The following is a 20,737-nucleotide window of genomic DNA, read 5'->3' on the forward strand; positions in this document are numbered from 1 at the left end:
GAAAATGCCGATCGCGAATTCCCCACACTAATAGTGTGCGATTCGCATTACTGCGTCAAATCTTACAATAATGACTTGCAGAACTGGATTCAAAACTATTACAAAGATGACACTGGTGCCACAATAAAGCATAAAAAGCTTTGGTAACAGGTAATTCTTTTACAGAAAGAACTACAAAAGACTCATGTGATACATACACTGAGACATCAACGTGATGGCGTTCACGTTGCAGGGAATTCATTGGCTCACAGAGCCACAGCGGAAGCAACTCAACCGGCTTCAGTAGCCCCAAAAAAACGTTCAGAAAAATTCATAGACGGGGAAACAATGCTGGCGGTAAAAACGTCTTTGAAAGACGACTGTGCAGCATTACCTGTGAACTATCCACTCAATTAAACATACATAATAGATGCAAACTCCGTTCCTTTTGCTTGAATCCCTGGAGTGGGGGATAGAGTAATTCCGAACAGGAGTCTTTTTAATAGCAGATGCACACATGGGATTGGGTCTAAGGAACCAAGAGATCAAGGAATCTCTGAAAGAATTACAATCCGAATACTGGTGGCCGGGGATGAGCCTGCAATTTTACAAATTTGCAAAGGATTGTCCAAACTGCAACAGAGATCGCAGTAGCGAACCAACCGGAATAATGCCAGGACCCTTCTTTTAGAAAGCATAAGGCTATCTATACGCAAAAATGAGTCCCATTTATGTTAAAAGACTAGATTCACTTAAAATGTAGACACCAGCGCTCGGCTGACGCCAGAACTGTTATAAAAGATTTGCGAGTCCTTATCGGCACATACGCAATTGCCGTGCTACATTCTGACCAGGGTCCTGCTTTTAGCTCTCGGGCTTATAAGGAGGCCATGGCCAGCATGGGCATTGAGTTGCGGTACTCTTGTCCCTTCCATCCTGAGGGAAATGCGGTAGTGGAAAGAAAAAACCGGGACATAAAGCAATCTATAATGGCGAGGGTATTAGGTTCGGGTGATGGGTGGGTCCAACATTTAACAAGTGTCCAACGTAGTCTTAATAATCTGCCAAGAAATTCCCTAAAAGGTCTGTCTGTACGAACTATTGTTAGGTACTAGAATGCATATTCAGGACCTTGATAGTCAGACTTCAGTGGTAGAAGAAAAATGCTTTGATATCAAAGACCGTTTGGCTGTTTTGCAGGACTTAAATGAAACAAGAAAAAGCCTGAGCAACATAAAGTTAAAACAGCCAACAGCCACTGAAGAAAAACCACCTGTACCAGCAAGACCTGTCTGGATTCCAAAGATTGGGGATCTGGTCAGAGAGAAGATCGCGGTAAAGAAGGAATTTGGGCCTTCTTACAGACAAGCAGTACCTGTCTTAGCTGTCAGCGGAACAAGATCAGTTGTACTACCGCCCCTTGCTGGTAAAAAGGAGAACCGAGTTGTATCCATCGACCTGGTAAAACCACAATCATGTGGCCAATAATAAGTAGTATGCCCAGTGCACTCCCAAGAAATAGCAGAACACCAAAATTTGCTACAATACAAGAGTTTCAAACTGAGCGACTAATCGCATTCGATAAATCTGCAGTGAATAAAAAAGCTCTATGCAACAATGCCATGGAACTTGTGCCTCTTGAAACCCAAATTGCAACAGTTCGTCAAGAAACACCAGTCTACAACGATGTAGCCTCAGACTATGCTAGTGAAACAAAGAAAAATCCAAAAGCAAATAAATTCGGAAGCAATTCCAACAATTGACAGAACTGCATCTGGCTACTTCATCCATTTCAATGACTTTTCTGAAGACCCGAGCGAGCCTGAAGAAACGTCAGCAACAAAAACTTTAAAAGACAAAGTAACAGAACTCTTTCATCAACTCAAAGAAACCTATCTGATTTCTCCATGGATTAAATTTTGGATTGTTAGGTGTACTTTTCCTCCTGCTTTGGCTCATCATGGTTCTTTGTTTGGGAAAATTCATTGAAAGAAAATACAGTACAATGGACACAGCAAGTCAGAACATCAACTTGGTCCTAAAGCCTCACAAGTCATCTCACATCGAGAAAAGAGAACTATCGTCAGTGAATGTCACTGCCAATCCAATACCCGGTGGGGTAGCATGGGACAAAATGGATTATGAAATCTATGGCCCGATTGAGCTCTTGAAATATCCACACCAGTTTAAGGTTTCATTAAGTGACTTTGTAAAACCAAGTACTTTTTCTGATGATTGGGACTTTGAAAATATAAATAATGTGATGTCCGATTTAGTAATGTCAGCAAAATCTACAGAACATGATTACTTACAGGGTTCATCAAATTATGAAGAAATGTACTGTTACAATCACTTCGGCCATCACTATTTGCATAAATCTGCACAGCCTAGAAATGTTTTTAATTATAACCAGTGGGAACATTGTGCAACGCCGCCTAAAAGCAGCTCAAAAACGTTTTGAGAAATTCCCATACTTCTCAGAGTTTAACACAAGTGATGCAGAAACGTTTTATTTTAAAATGTTAAATAAGACAGGAATGAAAACAATGTTGACAAATACTAAATTGATTTATTCTGAAACATTTTATGAAAAAATGATTACATTTGGTTTTGAATTCTGGAAAAATAACATTGAAACAAAAACCATCTGGGGTACAAAAGAATGGCAGATCCAAGGTTTAGAAGCATTGTTTAGAGCCTGCATGATCCCAGAACAATTAATATTTTTGAATGACCCCATTCAACAGACTACCTGTCTTGGCCTAGCCAAAATTAAGGACTTAAACAAACTGTCTATTCCAAAGCCGATACCTGATAGTAATAGCACTACTGATATGGAGATAGACGTATCCCATATTTTAAACCAAAACAGAACACATGCTGATTGGAAAAAATAGTTGATCTGGCCCACAGACACAAATAACTGTCAAGATAGATTCCTGAACAAAATACAGGGGTTCAAAATGACCAGGCCAGACCCAAGATACTCCCAGAGACAACATCCAGGGATAGTTACAACATACAGTGTAGGGAAACTATGCCTCGAATGGCTACAGAAATCCACACTGGCTGAAATTAAGCAACACTTAACTTTACTTAAAGACTGTGCTGACTTGCGTGATTTCATATTGGGACCACGCAAACAACGTCAAAAACGTTTCATAGCGGCCGGTATATACCCTGCATACAACGAAGCTTGGAAAGTAATGCAAATTGAAACAGCAGAAAAAATACGAGAAATTGATCGTATTAATTTGGAAAAATCACTTTCTGTTGTGGACAATGGGTTAACGACTGTCTTCCAGAATATATTCACTGGACAGTATTGTATCATCTGCTATTGATATGATATATAATTCCCTCATGTAATATATAATTCCCTCATGCAAGGCTCCAACACGACTACAATAAACAGGATGCAAAGAGCACAAAATGCAGCTGCTCGTGTTTTGTTTGCTCTGCCCAAAACCTGTCACACTTCCCCCTATCTCCGGCGATACATTGGTTGCCTATAAAGCAACGCATTCAATTCAAAACCCTCTGTCTCACCCACAAAATCTTGTATAGCGCTGGCCCCCAAACTCTTCAAGGACTATGCTCCTTCTATACCCCTACGCGCGCACTTCGCTCAGCGGACCTTTTCCTAGCACGTACCATTAAGATACGGAGGAGCATAGCTGGTGGCCGCTCCTTTAGATATCTGGCCCCTAAACTTTGGAATTCCATCCCCCTAAAGGCTCGAGCCTCCTCAAACCATCTGTTATTTCGCAAACTTATAAAAACTTGGTTGTTTGCATCCATCTAATACATCCTCTGTCGCATTAGTGGTAGGCATGTCCGCAAGCGCTGGGACGCCCCGTTGCTGGGGTAGCCATGCGCTATACAAAATTCCATAACATAACAAATAGAGCAGGACTTACAAATGTTACAACATGGTCAGTCCCAATTACGTTCTATTGTACAGCTTGGCTGGACGTTGCAAAATCTGCGTTCAGGCTACGTGCCATGGCGTTTAATCAACACAACGTCATTATTCTCCATCTTTAACCTTACTGATAAACAAATCAGTTTGGCACAAAAAGGAGCAGACTATACGATTCTGAGCATTGAAAAACTTGAGAGATTACCATTGACAATGTCAGAAAGACCTGTCATTGAATGGATAATACACGGAATAATTACAATTCCGATAACAACTTTCCAATTTAAATACTGCCAAGAGTATATACCAGCGGGCCAGTATGAAAGGTTGGGTAAAGGGTACATCAATTCATCAAGGAAATTACCTATACACACACATGTTACAGTGAAAAGAAAAAATGTATTTCTTAGTGGTAAAAATTGTAAAAGATCACTAAGCGGTACACTTCTGTGTCAAGGTATTAACTTGCATGGGGCCTGCGAAGGGTCTTCGAATAACCTTTCATGTCACCTGCACGGCACACCTGCAACACAGATAGAGCCATTCTTTAGACGGCTTTCTAACGGGAGCTATATTCTAATAGTGGACCACAGCTGTTGTGGCATGGTGCCAGGGAAAGCCTATCTCGTCAGCGTTAGTTCCATGGTCACCTGCTGTATGCAAGTATTGTATCCAAACAGCAATCCAAATATGGAGGCGGCAATATGGCCTAGTTTGAATATCTCTTCTATTCGAATTGATACTTTAAGCAGAATGAAGTCTATTCTTTTACAGACAACTGTGCCTTTGACCTCGTCCAGAGAAACGTATGATCTGCAAGTTGCAAGGACAACGGCAGAGATACATAGCCTTTTATCAACAAATGGCCCCGTACGTTTCGCAGAAATGCTGCGCCAAATCCTAAATATGTCAGATACCAGTGGCATCGCACATGTATTTAAGACAATTTTTTCGGGACTGTTAACACCCTTCGAAACAGTTCTGGGCATTTTTCCTAATTTTGTCCATTCTGTCTTTGGTGGCCTACCTCTACTTTTGGGACTTGTAGCAGGAATTTTATTTTTGATTCTTCTGCTCCGATATGGCAAGCCAAGTCGCAGACAAGACTCCAGCAACGATGGAAGAAACCATCCTAGCAGTACGCTACCGGGACCGCATAACTAAAGTCCTCGGATTAGCCTGGCTAAGAGATCTGAATATGACGTGGTTTCTTTCATTCAGACCAATCTGGCAAAATTGCATCTTACCTGTGCTTCGATGTATGCTATGCGGAGAAGAATGCGTGTTGGATGTCTGTCTTACACTACCATCAGCAGTACCAATGGATACAGATACCTTGCTAGGTCCGGTAACGACTCATGCATCGTGTTGTCCCCAGCGGCTACCCATTCTGATGACGGCATTCGTTGAGACTTCACCACTACGAGTATGTGGCAGTGAAGTACGAGATGAGAGCAGCGTCACCCAGGTACAACCTTCAGTGAGCATTGCTGATCCTGACATCGATGATAGCAATCATTCTCAAGACTGCACTGTTGCGGCATTTTCAAACTTGGTCGAACTTTCACCTTATGCGGTAGACCTATTTTTTGCGAGTCTGTCTGAAATGATGTTCTTCCCTGAACAGAAAGAATAACTTTTTAAGCAACAAGCACACAGCGTTCCCTGAACTCTGAGTTCGGCCTTCAGCTTTGATAAACAAAAGCTACTGAAAACATTTGGAACTATTTTTCCCCTGAAGCGAAATTGTTTTTTTTTTCCCTTCCAAAATATTTACCTTTTTTCTGGCACATGTACTCTGCTTAAAGTAGAACTATTCTTAGAGAACAGAGCTTCTATTTTAGGGACTCTAGAGACAATATTTTACCTCAGCCTCTAGCACATGTACAGCATTTTGTGTTATTATGTGATGGAATGGTCTCTACCTTCTCTTCTGTATTCAGAGCCATTTCATGTGTAATTTTCGCAATTCATTCAGCTGATATATATATATGCAATTTTTTAACTGAATGATACCACTGCTTGAAAAGCGTACAGTAGCAATACTCATTTTCATGTATTTACCATACACCATTTCAAATGCGAATGATGTATTTTGGGGTGGGTTGGAAAACACATGCACCATTATGTTTACTATTGCTTAGTTTTAAGTAATGAGGGACATTAAATCGTGGAGTGGGTGTTGTATTTCTATCTAGGACCCTAATTCGATATTCCTGAATTATGCCCTTATATGGTTATATCCTTATAGAGGCATAAGGACCATATCCATAAGGACCATATCCATATTTAGTCGTAGCCCATGCAGTTCAAATTAAGCAAGGCTACTTCCCCAGGCTCCTAGAGAGTACAACGAGTTCTCTAAACAAACCAAACCTCCAGCAACCTGGGAATTCCCCATGGCTCTTGTTTTGATTTGTCCTAGAACTCCTGTGAGCACTGTAAGAACGGCCAGTTAGTGACATCTTTATTGACGTCTTAGGTCCAACCTTACGTCAAACCCGGCACCTTTCAGGTATAAATATTCCAACGTTGCCTTAAGCAAACACACGGTGTTTTGGAGCAGAGCGGCTATCTACTTGCCCGAGAGCCCAGCTGATGCGAGAGCCCACGGACGCTGCCCCTCCCTTTTGACGCACTGAGAGAGACGCTGTCTTTTCTCCTACAGAGAAATCCAGCTCCGGTGTACCAGACCTCCTGCTTTCTATTACCCAGGTACGGAGCTGACTAAACCCTTAAAGAGAATTCTTGATTCAGATTCTTGGCAAAACCAACTAAACTTAAACTGCTACTTACTCCTTCCCACGTATTAGGCTTAGGTCAGGTACACCGGGGTAGGCGTATTTAGAAGCACCAATTGAGTATGTTAGTCAATGTATATATGTATGTATATATTTTATCCATTTTAAAGTATCATATGGGTAAGAAACCATATCAATGCTTTTATAGTATTTCATAATACTCCTTTTACTGTACGCACTTTACTTTACTATAAGTATTGCAATTGTGGCAATTCATTTCTCTTGCATGAGAAAGAAGACTGCTCAATAAATAACACCTTTATTGAAAACGCCCGTCTCTATTTCTCTGCACTCTGGTGAAACTAAGTATGCACGATTGACTGAGTAAAATAGCGGTCTATTGTTTTCACATGACTCTAGAGATACACTCTTATTCTGAGGGAGCAAAGTTGTCATGTTTTATGGTTGTCAGAAGCTAATCCCTTCTTGTCTATCCAGGGAAGTTAAACTCCTCCTTGTTTATTCGAGAAAGTTTCTAGTGACCTCTGAGCTAGCTGGCAAAACTAATTAAGTCTAATATAATCAGTAGAGACCTAGTCGACCTCAGTCCTACGTCTACACTGCTGTTTATATTATTCCAATGCGCAGAGCCTATTGGGAATATAGGAACTACACTACAATACGGGGTGCTGCACATGACTGAAGTTCTTAGACGGCACTGATGGCACTGTACGCCTCAATGGCCTTTGATAGCATTGAATGGCCCTATTTGTTTATAGTTCTCCAGAGGCTGGGCTTCGGTCAGATCTTCTGCAGTTGGGTAAGACTCTTGTACGAACTACCCATGTCCCGGGTGCGGGTTAATGGGGCAATATCCAGGGCTTTCCCCTTGCGAACAGGTACCAAGCAGGGCTTCCCCCTGTCTTCCCTCCCCCTCTTTGCTCTCGTGTTGGAACCACTGGCTCATTGGATCGGGAGGGACCTCACGATTTGGGAGACTGCAGCACCTGGTGGGTGGGAAGAGCGATTCTTCCTCTGCGCTGACGATACCGTTCTGTATCTGGCGAGGCCATACCACTCGATAGCCAAAGTGCTGCATATCTTCAAACTGTTTGACAGCTACTCCGCTACACTATTAACTGGTCAAAGTCTGTGATTATTCCACTGTCTGGTCTCCTCCCATCCCAACCCCCTCTATGGTCTCCATCTCGGTTCTCGTCCCCGTGGACCATCGAAGATTTTAAATACCTAGGCATTTACTTCACACGAGACAAGAATGTTTCTTGATCGGAATATCTAGCCCCAACTGAGTCGTCTGGGCGCTGATGTGAGTCACTGGCGTACCCTTCCACTTCCCCTTATGGTCAGGGCGGCTTTATTTAAAATGCTTACATTGCCAAGACTCCTCTACATTCTACAGAATACACTGTACCCTGCCCCCCCCCCCATGCGCTTTCAAGCGAATAGCGCAGGCGATGCGAACCTTGTGGGACGGAGGGTCCCCGAGAATTGAGCTGCACAAGCTCCACAGGGGAGTGTATGATGGTCTGGCGCTCCCAGATGTCAAGTTATATTATTGGGCTTCGCAGCTCCAGGTGATAAACGACTGGGTATATACATACAGTAGCGAACCTGCCTACAGGGTGGATAGGATGGTTATGCCTATGGTCATTTGTGAACCTCTCCTTTATGCCTGGAGGTCGCAGACTGGGTGGCCTGAACACACCAGGGTAGTACTGCAGTGCTGGAGAAAGGCTATTAAACTTCAAGGGTGGGTGGGCAAACTGACCGGGAGAACCCCTCTGTGGTTGGGTGAGCAATTACGGGAGGTGGCTGCTTTAACGGGCTTCAAGGGATGGAAGCTGATAGGGATCGAATATTTAGGTGATGTCTAGAAAGGGGATTCCCCCCGCTCTTTTGAGTACCTTGAAGGGGAAAATGACCTACTCCAGTCACAGAGATACCATCATGTTTGACTCTTGCATGCCCTACGATCGTATATACAGAGTGGTACGTCTATTCCAGAATACTCCCCGATGGAGAATAGTTTGTTGCTTGATCCCATAACTGAGAAACCCACATCCACGATTTATCGTTAACTGATAAACAACATACCTGACCCCCTAATCACTCTTGGAGCAGCTTGGACCAAAGATCTTGGAAACATAGACGATGAGGACTGGCAGGATGCGTTGCAGAGTCCTGGAGACATCGCAATCCGTTCTAGGTTCAGACTGATGCAACTAAAAATCCTCCACCGTACCTACTATCCTCGCACGCACCTTTATACATGAGGCAGGAGTCAGTCGGTGTTATGCGTAAAGGGCTGCCAAGAGGAGGGGCACTTTCTTTCATGTCTTGTCTTGTGCCCGGAGATCATCTCCTTCTGGGCGAATGTCACTGATACCATGTCTAATGTGGTGGGGGAGACTTTTCCAATGGAGCCGAAGTGGTTCTTATTGATGATTAAAGGTGACACTGAACGGACTAGGTATGTGGAAATATGGTCGGCCCTGGCTGCGGGAGTGGCGAAACGAAATATTGCTAGGGGGTCGCAGATACCCCCGGAGTTGGAGGAGTGGAAGCGTGAACTCAACTGGTGTCAAAGGGCAGAATAAACTGTGTACAAAAATAAGGGGAGGGGGTTGGGAATTGCTGATTATCCTTGTTGTTCCCCAACAATTATTCTCCTGCTCATTTTTGTGATATGTCCATATGTGGGATATGGGCACTACTTTGCACTGTATGGTCTCATGTGCATTGTTAATAAAAAAAAGATTTAAAAAAAAACTATATTCCAGCTTCTCTCCTACATATTATTCTTACTGCTATATACAATATGCATCTATTCCCTTTGTTATACATGTTAACATGATTAAATCTCACAAGATATGCTTTTTCACTACACCTACTGCTATTCATGACTAGTCACAATTAATTTGTTTCCTCCTAGAACAAGCATTTGCAATGCAATAGGTCTCGCATTTGCGAGAGTTTGAGCTATTTTTATTGTAAATGACATTGCCTTTTATATATGTTTTGGTTTTTGAAACCTGAATAAAAGCCATTGTCATTTACAATGCCAATAGGTCAAAGGCGCGAAAATGCGAGACCTATTGCATTGCAAATGCTTGTTTTACGCTGCCTACTCATAGGATAGGTAATAGGCACTGCCTCTAACACTTCCTGCTCACATTGAGGGGTGTATGTGCTCCATCTTGCACAGCCTGCCCTGCTCACAGTGAGTGAGGGGTGCAAAGGCAGCATCTTACACTGCATGCTTAGCGCACAAGAGGAGCAAATTGCACTGTTGGCACTGTATCTTCCTGTACGTGCTCACCGCTGGAAAGCTGTGCAATCCCTTGGACACAGGCACTGCATCTTACAGTGCAAACTTACAGCATAGTTCTGAAGAGCCGTCGCCCCTACGCTGCTTGGTCACGAGAACAGACGTGCAAACTGCTCATGACACTGCATTTTTAGATGCCAGATCACATGCTTGAGAGGGTCAAGCTACAGTGGGGATCACACTGCAACTAGTCATTTAACCTACTCTCTGGTGACGGCCTGAGTTATGCGCACTGCAGGCTGCACAGGGCAAGGTGGTGTAATGGAGTGCACATACAGTGTAAGATGCAGCGCCCACAGCTGTGCAAGCCTCGCACGTTAAGATGGCGGTGCAGGATGTCATTCACTAGTTATGCACTCACCCCACTGTCTCACCAGGCAGGGTGTGCACCTTCCACTGCCTACGCACTGCATCGGACTCTCACTCACTAATTAATGGCCATTTGGGCGCTATATTGTGTAAATACATATCAAACAACATCAATAGCCCTACACTGGGTCACTGCATGAAGCCACTTCTTGCTCACATGATACCGGCCTGTGATGCGGAAAGTGCTAAATATTGTCAGAGAACACGCTACCAGTGCACAGCGTGAGACTTAAACACTGTTGTGACAACGCCGGATTCAGCACATACTTGTGAGCAGAACAACATGTGCAAACTGAAAGAGAGCGCTACTTTGTACACTGCGTGGTCATGGACTGAGACCCGGACACTGCGCTGGGGCACAGCACTGTATCTTCCAAAGATTGATGCAGCGTGGTACTTCTTGTATCATGAGACATGCACAGAAGCTCCTCATCTTAATAGTGAACACACTGTTCACAACTGGAGACTTCCCGACTGAACACGGGCAGTGCATCTTACACTGTCCGCTTACAGCACAGTATATGTCCACTGAAGGGGGCCTGCCTTTTACACTACCTGCTTGCATTGCATACATGACAGTTGCACTGGAACACTTCAACCTAAACTGCATGCTTACATCATAATGCAATTCAACTGCAATTCTGCACTACAACAGATTTATATGAGCTCAGCTTGCTCACAGCAATAGACTTGCATATAGAATTTGTGAAATATATATACACCCTGCCTCTCGCGACATCATGCTATAATGCACGCGTTTGTCAAAACCCAAAAGGAACAAAAAACTGTGACTGCTCATAAACCACAACATCCTTTCAAAATCAGTCCCCCTCTCTAAACATCAAAACCTCCTGTGTATCTCCAAACATCAACCAAACAAAATCCCATCTTCCCCCACGTCCAACAATTTAAAGTGAGTTACCATGTTGAAGCCACTGCCAGCAGCCTAACTTCCGCGTTCACCTCTTTCAGTAATTTTGGAAATCATACTGTCATGCTGCTGTTCGTTCCCGTATTTTAAACTGAGCTCTCACCTCTGTGTAACCAATCATTCACAATCCTCCCACCCGTGGCTTTACACTCCTCAGCTGTGTCTCGAAGACCAGTACGATAACTAAAACATCAGTTCCCATAATGCACCCAGCAAAATCAATCCATAGTTAAACCAAACTAAACCCACGAGTGAACTAGCACATGCAAAATAAGCAGCCATTATCCGTGACAAAACCCACGTCTCCCTTACTCTCCCCACCCTATGCCAGCACCCATTTATGGCAAAGAAAACTTCATAGTATATAAAAGTGAAATAAACCGCATTATATAATCACAGCAATAAAAAAACTTTTTGCATTATTCCAAAAGTGCAATCCCTGTGAAACAAAGTAACAAATATTAATATGGAAAACAATATATCCCACAAATATCAACTATTCATAAGTCAGTCATTGTTCCTTAAAGTATATCATGCGCTGTTGAAACTGTGCCGAGTGCTCTTCAAACTTTCGCTGTCTCCGTAGTGATGTCAAAAACTTGACTGAAGTTCCAAACTGTAATTCTCATCAATGGGGTGCAAACTCCGTAGAGGTTGAAAAATTACTAAGCACACTTTTTCTGCGCGGGCACAAGCATAGGTCTCGGGCACTGCACTGGGGCTTCCACGCTACCCCGGGACGCTGTAACTTATCAGTAAACACTGCTTGCTCACACCTTGTCACTGCCTGCTCGGAGTTCTCCAGTGCTGTTTAGGGGCAAATGTCAGTGGGTGCAGCCCTCACCACAGTGCCGTACAGTCAGTTGTAGGGAGGGTGTCTTCTTGGTCCAAGAGCTGTGCGAGAAGGTTTGAGCTGTTGGCACTGGATGAGAGTGCCTACTCTCTTCGGCATGTACCATGCTCCTGGCTTCAAGGAGCTGTGCAGGGAGACTAAGGCTGCAAGAACCGACTCTGCTCCATGATTTTGCTGTAACACTGTAGTTCAAACTTCGTCACATGTAGGTGTGCACAGGCTTCCCCGAGAGCCATTCAGTGGGTTGGGCGTGCACGGATTCTGGGCGCACTGCTCAATGTTTCCACATGTGCAGGCGACGCGTGCGAGGGAGCGGTGACGCCCTTTTGCTTCAGGTCCTGTGCGCTGTGCTCTGCAGCTGAATGCAAATGACCAGGTTCTGGGACTCCGGTGGGTCGGGATCTCTGTGGTAGGAGCCGTGCTGGTTCTATGCCCCGGGTGCTATGCTTGGGTTGTCTGCCCCAGGAGCTATGTAATTGGAGGGCTCTCCGTCACACGAGGGTCCGCGGGGGTGGGTTCCCTATTCAGCAACTGTTCAGGTGTTAGGTTCTGTGCCCCTGGACCCCGGCAGACTTCCTCCCCAACCAACTGACGGAGTGTTTTCAATGAAGGGATCTGGGTTTGACTATTTAAAGCTCGCATTGTGCACGCTATCTGAACCCCAATGCTCCAGTGTCTGCCCTTGTGGAAACAAACACCGTGCATGTCTGCATTGTTGTGGCTATGGGGCATGCCAAGAGGGAGGGCAGTGTGGACGTGCCAGGGCAGTGTGGACGTGCCCATGGTGGGGGAGGAGGAGACTGTGGGAGGATAGGGGACAGGACGGAGGAGAGCGTGGAAGAGGCAAAGAAGGGGAGGGGGAGATCGCGCCGGAGCTTGTCTTTATGGGGCCATGTGTTGAAACACATGGCGCCATAAAGATAACAAAGCTTTTACAATGAACGTAATGCAGGCGAGCCCGTCCAAGTGGGCAGAGAAAAGTCTACGCAGGAAAAGGCTCTTTCGCTATGGCCGGCCACCGTTTAGCATGAACGGTGACGCCGGCCAATGGGAAAGAGGGGCGGGGCTTAAAGCCCGTAACTGAAACCCCTATAAATCATTAAATCTTGCGAGCTTGACTGCGCATGTGCGCAGTCCACGTCACGAGACCTAATAAATGAAGTATTATTGATCCTACTGCAAAACAGTGGACAGTTGAAAACCTCCAGAGGTCTGAGGTACATTTGATGCGTTTCACCATTTGTAATGTTGGGTATTTTTGTAGCTTTCTTTATTCACTTTGTGTACCTTCAGTGGCTTGCTTTTAACACTTGTGGGTATTTGGATCGCTCAAGCATACAGCCAGTGAATGCTACCAGAGATAACTGGTCAGTGGATTGTTACTGCATTGTGATGTAGTTCTTTGACCAGTAAACCGACAATAGGCTTTTTTTTATTATTTAAATAAAAGGTCAAAGCCAAGAGGTCTTGTATTAATATGCTCATGCCTGTAAACAAATGCATTCACAAATGCTCTCTGCATATGTTGGTTGCACAAATCCCGATTTAGCACATTAAAGTCACACTTATTGACTTTGCCACTGCCTTGGCAAAAAGTTACAGAAAGGGAATTCTTTATTTGTAGATTGCATATGTTGAATAAATAGCTGCTTGTTGCAAACAGTATGAAGGTTGAATCTATTTTTCAGATCTAAGATAGTCCCTGACCCATTCTAGTTGAAGTAATTCCTGGAAGGTGGAATGATATACAAAATAGCCAATAGCACACAGTGAAAGATACACATTTGCATGGTGCTAAAGTACACTTTACAAATATTCTAAAGAATTCAAAACTGTAGTCAATACACACAGCTTTGCTGTCAAGCCCGACCTATAAATAACACCAATGAAGCGCTAGGATGCCTGGCTTCACCTTGGGGGTGCCCAGTAGGGGGCATCAGCGCTAGGATGCCTGGCTCAAGGTGTGCCCAGTAGGGGGCATCTCACAGGGAAAGCCAGGAAGGGTTCCACAGCGGTATACAGCGCCAGGATGCCTGAAAGGTGATAGTGCGCTTTACAAGTTTACATACAATTCAATAATAGCTGTATGGGGTAATTATGAAGGTGTAGGTCTATTTTTCTTGTACAAATAAGTACTTAAGTCAGTGCAAGTGTTTTTTTTCTTCATTTTAATGTTTCATTTTTGAATTGATAAAGGAAGTCTAAAACTGACTAAGCTTCCAATGAAGCAGATATTTTCTTGCAAACTAATGTATTACTTTTATTAATTTAATTTTAGCTTTCAGATGTGCATACTGTTATTTCTTGAACCCTGCAAGAAAAACTAGACCGCATGCTCCGAGACTTCAAGAGTTCAGTTTTGAGAAAAGACCTCGCTCAGGATCACAATCTTCTGTTGGGTCTGCAACTTGTGAAGGGGCTGATTGTGGTGATAAAGAACCTGTTGGTGGCAAGTATAGTACTCATTTCTTATTTTTTAATTGTTTCATTCATGTATGTGTATTACTACAATTGAACGTTAAATATGTTAAACCAATACTAAATGTTGTGGAAACATAGCTACATTGCTCATCGCAATCAAATATATTGGCCAGGTAAAACTAATTAAAGTGAACAAATGTATTCGGTTTCAGAAAGTATACAGATAGATGTGTTGCTAGATAAAAGACTAAGACTTTCCTTGTAACACTTTCAAAGAAACAGTCTGTGACTTGAAGCCAGTGTCACTCTCCTGGGACACTAACCTGGTTTGTGCCTTAATCCAGCCTACGTTATGCATAACTCATTTTTACCGTTCTGCTAAATTATTTTTTCCTCCCCATCATAGCTCCTTTCCAAAGCCTAATCTGATGGGTTCATATATATAAACCTATTTAATGGAGTCTAGTGAGTCAAACTGTGCTGGGAAAAGAGTTACTTATCCTATGAGGGTTCTTTATTTTTGAGTTGTCTAAAAAGCTGTTCGCATGATTTAATTACATATATGTAAATGTCAATGTGGTAGTACTTGTATAGCGCCCGAATCACCCCAGATGGGGTCTCTCCCGCGCTTGTACGCATACCGCTGTGGAACCCTTCCTGGTTTTTCCCTGTGAAGTGCCCACTCCTGTGGAGATTAAGCAAGCTATTGCCCAGAGTTGCAGAGTGGGACTCATGATTAGAATAGGCACCGAGGCGAGAATTATCAGGTCCGAGGAAATTGAGCTCAAGACCCGCCGAGGAGGGAATTGAATCATGGTCCCGGGCCAGACCTCTGCATCAGGATCTGCCGCTCTAACCATTGAGCCACACTTCTCCACACTCTTCTCTACATTACTACAATATTATAGTTACTACTCTAGCACTATTGATGGATACTTCTAACTGCAGATTACTCACATTGTGAATATTTCCCAGGCCTCAGACCAGAAAAGTCAAAGCAGTACTCTTGTGTGTCAGTAGGTGGATCCACGTAGCCCCTCACCAACGCCGTTCTGTTCTGGAAGTGACAATCTGAGCCGAATATAAATGCCAACCATGAACACTGACATCCGGTTCTTTCTTCCCATACCTTAAGCCGCACATTCAGAGCTACTTTGCCTTTTAAGTAGTCTCCCCAGACCTTCATCCCTCCCGCCAATTTCTCAGTGTGTAAGAGATGTCCCGCCCGAAAACAAAAGTAGACTTAGAGGAACTGTCTGAAACAGTTGTCTGTGACAGACCTCCATGAAACATGTCTGTGGTGCCAGGTTTTGGAACACTACCCCGGAACCAGCTACGACTGCACCCAGATGAACCTGAAGGCCATCCGGAACCACAAGGCAAAACATTGTCATCAAAGGAAACCCCTAAAGACTCCACGTGATTTTTTATTTTTTTTTATAAATAATTTTTATTGTAGTCATACCTGTACAGGCTCTTACACATAAGCAGCTTCAGAAAAATGCGCAGGTATACAGTGTGATTCGCTGACCAGTACACAGCCGTCATGCCCACAACCCGGGGGTCGGGCGGCAATGATGTCTCTGCTCTTCCATGCCTGACGTTCAATATCGAGGAGTGGTTAGTGTCCGGATTACGTGCAGGACTACTTTTCCAGTCCTACCCAACTACGCGCAAGCCCCAACTCCCACCCCCTGCGCAAAACCTAGAACTCCCCCCCTTGTCCCACCCCACCCACCACCACCCATCTACGGCTCCTGTAGCGGTCATTCCTGGTGATCTGGTGTCAGTCTCCCTGCATATCTGCTGGTCCTAGAGCCTCAACTCGCTTCTTCCGCCCTACCTGCCTCGGGGGCCTCCCCCTCCTCATCAGCCTCGCTGTCCCTGAGTGCCTGTACCAGTACTTCCCAGGAGGTCGCAGTGTCAGCCGCTGTCTGGCTAGGGGTCCTGCGCGCAAGCTGGTACCTGTGTGTGCTGTCAGCCGTCGCCCATTTTAGAAATTCCTGTCGCCACCTCCGTGGAGTTGGTCCCACCCTCGCCTTCCAGTTCCTAGTGATCTCCCTCTTTGCTACCATTAATCCCATGTCAATAAACTTGCTCGTGAGTTTGTTTTTGGGGGTGTGGGGAAACCAGTGCAAGAGACATTCCGCTGGTCCGTAGTCTAAGGTCCTTTCAGTCACCTCGTTTAAAACCTCCCCAATGTCCTGCCAGTAACCCCGTAAAGCCGGACACGCCCATAGCATGTGCACTAATTCGGCCCCCTCTTCCGGGCACCGGGGACAGGTCGCTGTTACCTCGCCAAAATACCGCCTGATCCTTCCCGGGGTCATGTACGCCCTGTGCAATACATAATAGTGGATTAGTTGAAACCTAGCGTTTCTCGTGCTATTGCGAGCCCTACGGATAAGCTGTGCCCACGTTGTGTCAGGTATATCCTTACCCAGGTCCACCTCCCACTTGGCTTTCAGGGATAGAAGAGGAGGGATATTCTCTCTAATCATCCGGTTGTAAAGGCACGTTACCGCCTTGACCGTGCCCGCCGCCATCATAGCGTATTGGCACGCCGCCGCCGTCTCAGGTTCCTCAAGTCCCGTGGGCCTGCACTGCTCTGGATACTGCCGCATGAAGCAAAAATTCCCCTCTCGGGATATCGAAGCGCTCCATTAACTCCTGGAACGGGAGCAGCACTCCATTTTCGTAGAGGTCCCCTACCACCTGTACTCCCGCTTCTTCCCATTCTTGTAGATGCGACCAGTCGCCGCCATGCGGCAAGGCTGTTAGCATGCCCAGGGGAATCTCTGGCGCATATGGGCGCCGGATTCCCGCCCTCCTCTGTGCCCGGTTCCAGCATTGGCGGTACGTGCGTTGTTCCAGCGATAAATCCCGACCGTCCAGCCGCTGTTGAAGGGTAATATACGCCAGGACGTGTCTGGGCGTCCCCCGCAAGCGTTCGTCCTCCGGGCCTCGAAATACTCTCGCTACCTCTTGCGTGAAAACCTGCAGTTGGGCCGCTAGATAATAAAGTTCAAAGTCCGGCACCGCCAGACCCCCCCTCATCTTTCGGGCGAGAAAGCGTGGCCAGCGCCACTCTGCACCGTCCCGCTCCCCATACGAACGACGTAATCAGCGATTTAAGCAGCCTGAAGAAGGAGCCAGGCAGCCAGATTGGGAGCGTCCGGAAGTAATACAGCAATCTCGGCAGGGCAACCATCTTCAGCAGGGAGATCCGGCCCGCCACCGAGAGCGGCAACGTGGCCCAGAAGGCCATGCAGCCCTTCAGTCCTCGTACACATCGCCCCAGGTTGCCCTCAAGCAAGTCATCCGTCTTATGGTAGATATGGACCCCCAGGTACTTAATACAGGTAGGTTCCCAGGTCGCTTCCGACTGGTGTTGTGGCTGGGCGGCGCCCTCCAGGAGTGGGAACAAACTCGTCTTGGGCCAGTTAACCCTCAAGCCCGATATCTCTCCGAAGCTCTCTAGCAGTGCTTCCGCTCCTTGCAAGTCCCCAACACCATCGTGGAGGAAGAGCAGTAAATCATCGGCATATAGCGAGATGAAATGTTGCCCGTCCCGGGCCCGCACTCCATGGAAGTGCCGCCCTGTCCGGGCCTCAGCCGCCAGTGGTTCTATAGCCAATGCAAATAGAAGCGGCGATAGGGAGCAGCTCTGTCGAGTGCCTCGTTCTACCGGGTAGCGGAGGGACACCGTCGAACCCACCCTCACCCTTGCAATCGCCTCCGCATAGAGGACCTTCGTCCAATGAATATAGCCAGCACCCAGCCCAAATCGCTCCATTACAGCATAAATGTAGTCCCACTCTAGACTGTCGAAAGCCTTTTCAATGTCGACCGAGAGGACCAGTTCCGTCCCAGCCCCGCCGTCCAGCCCGTCCATGAGGCGGACAAGCCTTCTGATGTTCATTGTGGTGTTGCGCGTCGGTATAAAACCGTTCTGGTCTTCGTGCACAAGCCCCGTCATGTGAGGAAGGAGCCTCGCCGCTAGAATGGAGCTCAGGATCTTATAATCTGCGGTGAGCATAGAGAGTGGTCGGTAGGACGCGGGATCACTACTCTCCCTACCGGGCTTCAGTAGCGGAACCACTAATGCCTCCCGCATTGATTGCGGTAGTCGGCCCGCCGCCTTGGCCTCTTCATACACGGTTAGGAGTCGCGGCGCCAGAACATCCAAATATTTACCATAGAACTCTATGGGGAGCCCGTCTATTCCCGGTGATTTGCCCCGTGCCATGCGCCGTACTGCCGCCCTGATCTCCCCCAGGTCAATGTCCGATCCCAGGTCCTTCGCCTGCTCTGCCTCCAGCCGTTGTAGGGGTAGACCAGCCAAGAAGGGTTCCGCCAGCCCCGTCCGGTCTCCCGGGGTACTCCTGTACAGACCCTCGTAGTATTTCTGGAAGCCGTCGACTATGCCCAGCTGAGTGTGTTGCACCACGCCCGATGCATCCCTCAGTTGGAGTATGGGAGCGCACCGTCTAGTGGGGTTCGAAAGCCACGCCAGGAGGGTGCCCGCCTTGTCACCGTCCACATGGGAACGCAGCACATACCGCTTGTAGTCAAAGGCTCGGAGCCTCTCTACTTCAATGGCTACCGCCTCCCTAGCCGAGCCTAATGTCTCCTGGAGTTCCGGGTGTCCGGGCCTCTCCCTCTCCGCTTCCCTCAGCTTGGCATCCGCCTTAGCCAAATCGCCCAGCAACACCTTCCTTACGCCTACATACTCCTTGATACAGATACCCCTCACCACTACCTTAAAGGCGTCCCATTCCGTCGCCCTAGAGGTCGCCGTCCCTTCATTCTCCGCGAAGTATAAGGCCACCCCCTCCGCCAGGGCCGCCTCGAATAGGGGGTCTTCTAGGGTCTCAGGCCGTAATTTCCAGATCGGGATCCTGGGTTTTTCCGCTACCCACGCTAGCCGGATTAGGAGTGGATTGTGGTCTGAGATCGTTCTCGACAGGTACTCCGATCCAGTGACGTACGGCAGCACCCCCCGGGAGCAGAGTATCGCGTCCAACCGGACATGCAAGTCATGCAGTCCGGAGAAAAACGAGTAATCCCGGTCTGTCGGGTGTTGTCCTCTCCATACATCCGTAAGTTCCCAGCTCTCCTGCCATTCCCTCCTGCCCCTAGACAGCCTATGTACTGGGGAATCTTGTAAGGGGGGGTGGGACCTATCCAACGAGGGGTCTGCAATGGAATTAAAGTCGCCCCCCAGCAGGACCGGGCCCGCCAGGGAGTGAGCCAGCGTCCCTGATAGTGTCGCGAGGAAGGCCAACTGGTCCGTGTTCGGGGCATATATACTAGCTAACACAACATCTTTACCTTCTAGTTTCCCCTCTACCACCACATACCTCCCTTCCTGGTCCACCCATTGGCGCGCGAGCTGGAAAGGTGTGCCTGCTCTAATCCATATGAGTACTCCCCTCGCATAGGCCGAGTAGCTGGTGTGAAAAACCTGTCCCCGCCATCTCCTCTGTAGTGCGGCCCCCTCCTGTCGTGTAAGATGAGTCTCCTGTAACATTGCAATGTGTACCCCCCTCCGCACTAAATAGGCATGGACTTTATGTCTGCGCTGCATAGAGTGTAGGCCCCGCACATTCCAGGTAATACAGTTCAGTCTATTCACATCAGCCATTGTCCCAGTGATCCGGTCGAAACACTCCCTCCAGTTCCAGCCCTTCGACGGTGGTGGTGCCCCCCCTGAACAAAACAGAGCTACTAAACAGTCCTACCCATGGTGAACCCAGGGTCAATAACTTCAAACAGAGTAAACAATCCCCAACTGTGGAGCCCCCCCCCCCTCCCCCAGAACAGGCCCCAATATCGAGATATCAGTCCCCATCCAAACTCCCATCCCTGATTGACCCAGGTCTCTACTACACAGCCGTAGCTGTGGGTGCCTTAAGGGCCAACGGAGTGTGGCCTCGGCCAGAGGGGGGTTGCGCCGCCCAGCCCCTCGCTCCCTCCCCAAGTACCCATGGACTCCCTGTACTGAGCACCCCGGTGCGCCCCGACCCCCACTACGTGCTGTGGCACGGGTCCCCCTCCTAGCCATCTAAACATTACCCATTGTCCTCCGCCAGCAGTTCAAATATTCAGGATCTCATCCGACGTTTGCGGCGTCACCAGCGGCCCTTCTGTCTGATGAATCCCGGAGTGG

At 46.9% G+C, this 20,737-nt stretch overlaps 1 protein-coding gene across 1 annotated transcript in view; it reads left to right on the forward strand.

Annotated features, from left to right (window-relative positions):
• Positions 1–20,737, forward strand: part of LNPK (lunapark, ER junction formation factor) — a 691,124-nt gene that overhangs the window by 629,828 nt on the left and 40,559 nt on the right. The window contains exon 12 of the mRNA XM_078681527.1: positions 14,423–14,593. Coding sequence (XP_078537653.1) covers positions 14,423–14,593 — 171 coding nt within the window. The remainder of the gene's footprint in view (positions 1–14,422; positions 14,594–20,737) is intronic.

This window comes from Lissotriton helveticus, chromosome 3_1 (genome assembly GCF_964261635.1).
Source record: "Lissotriton helveticus chromosome 3_1, aLisHel1.1, whole genome shotgun sequence".
In the NCBI taxonomy this organism is placed as follows: Eukaryota; Metazoa; Chordata; class Amphibia; order Caudata; family Salamandridae; genus Lissotriton; species Lissotriton helveticus.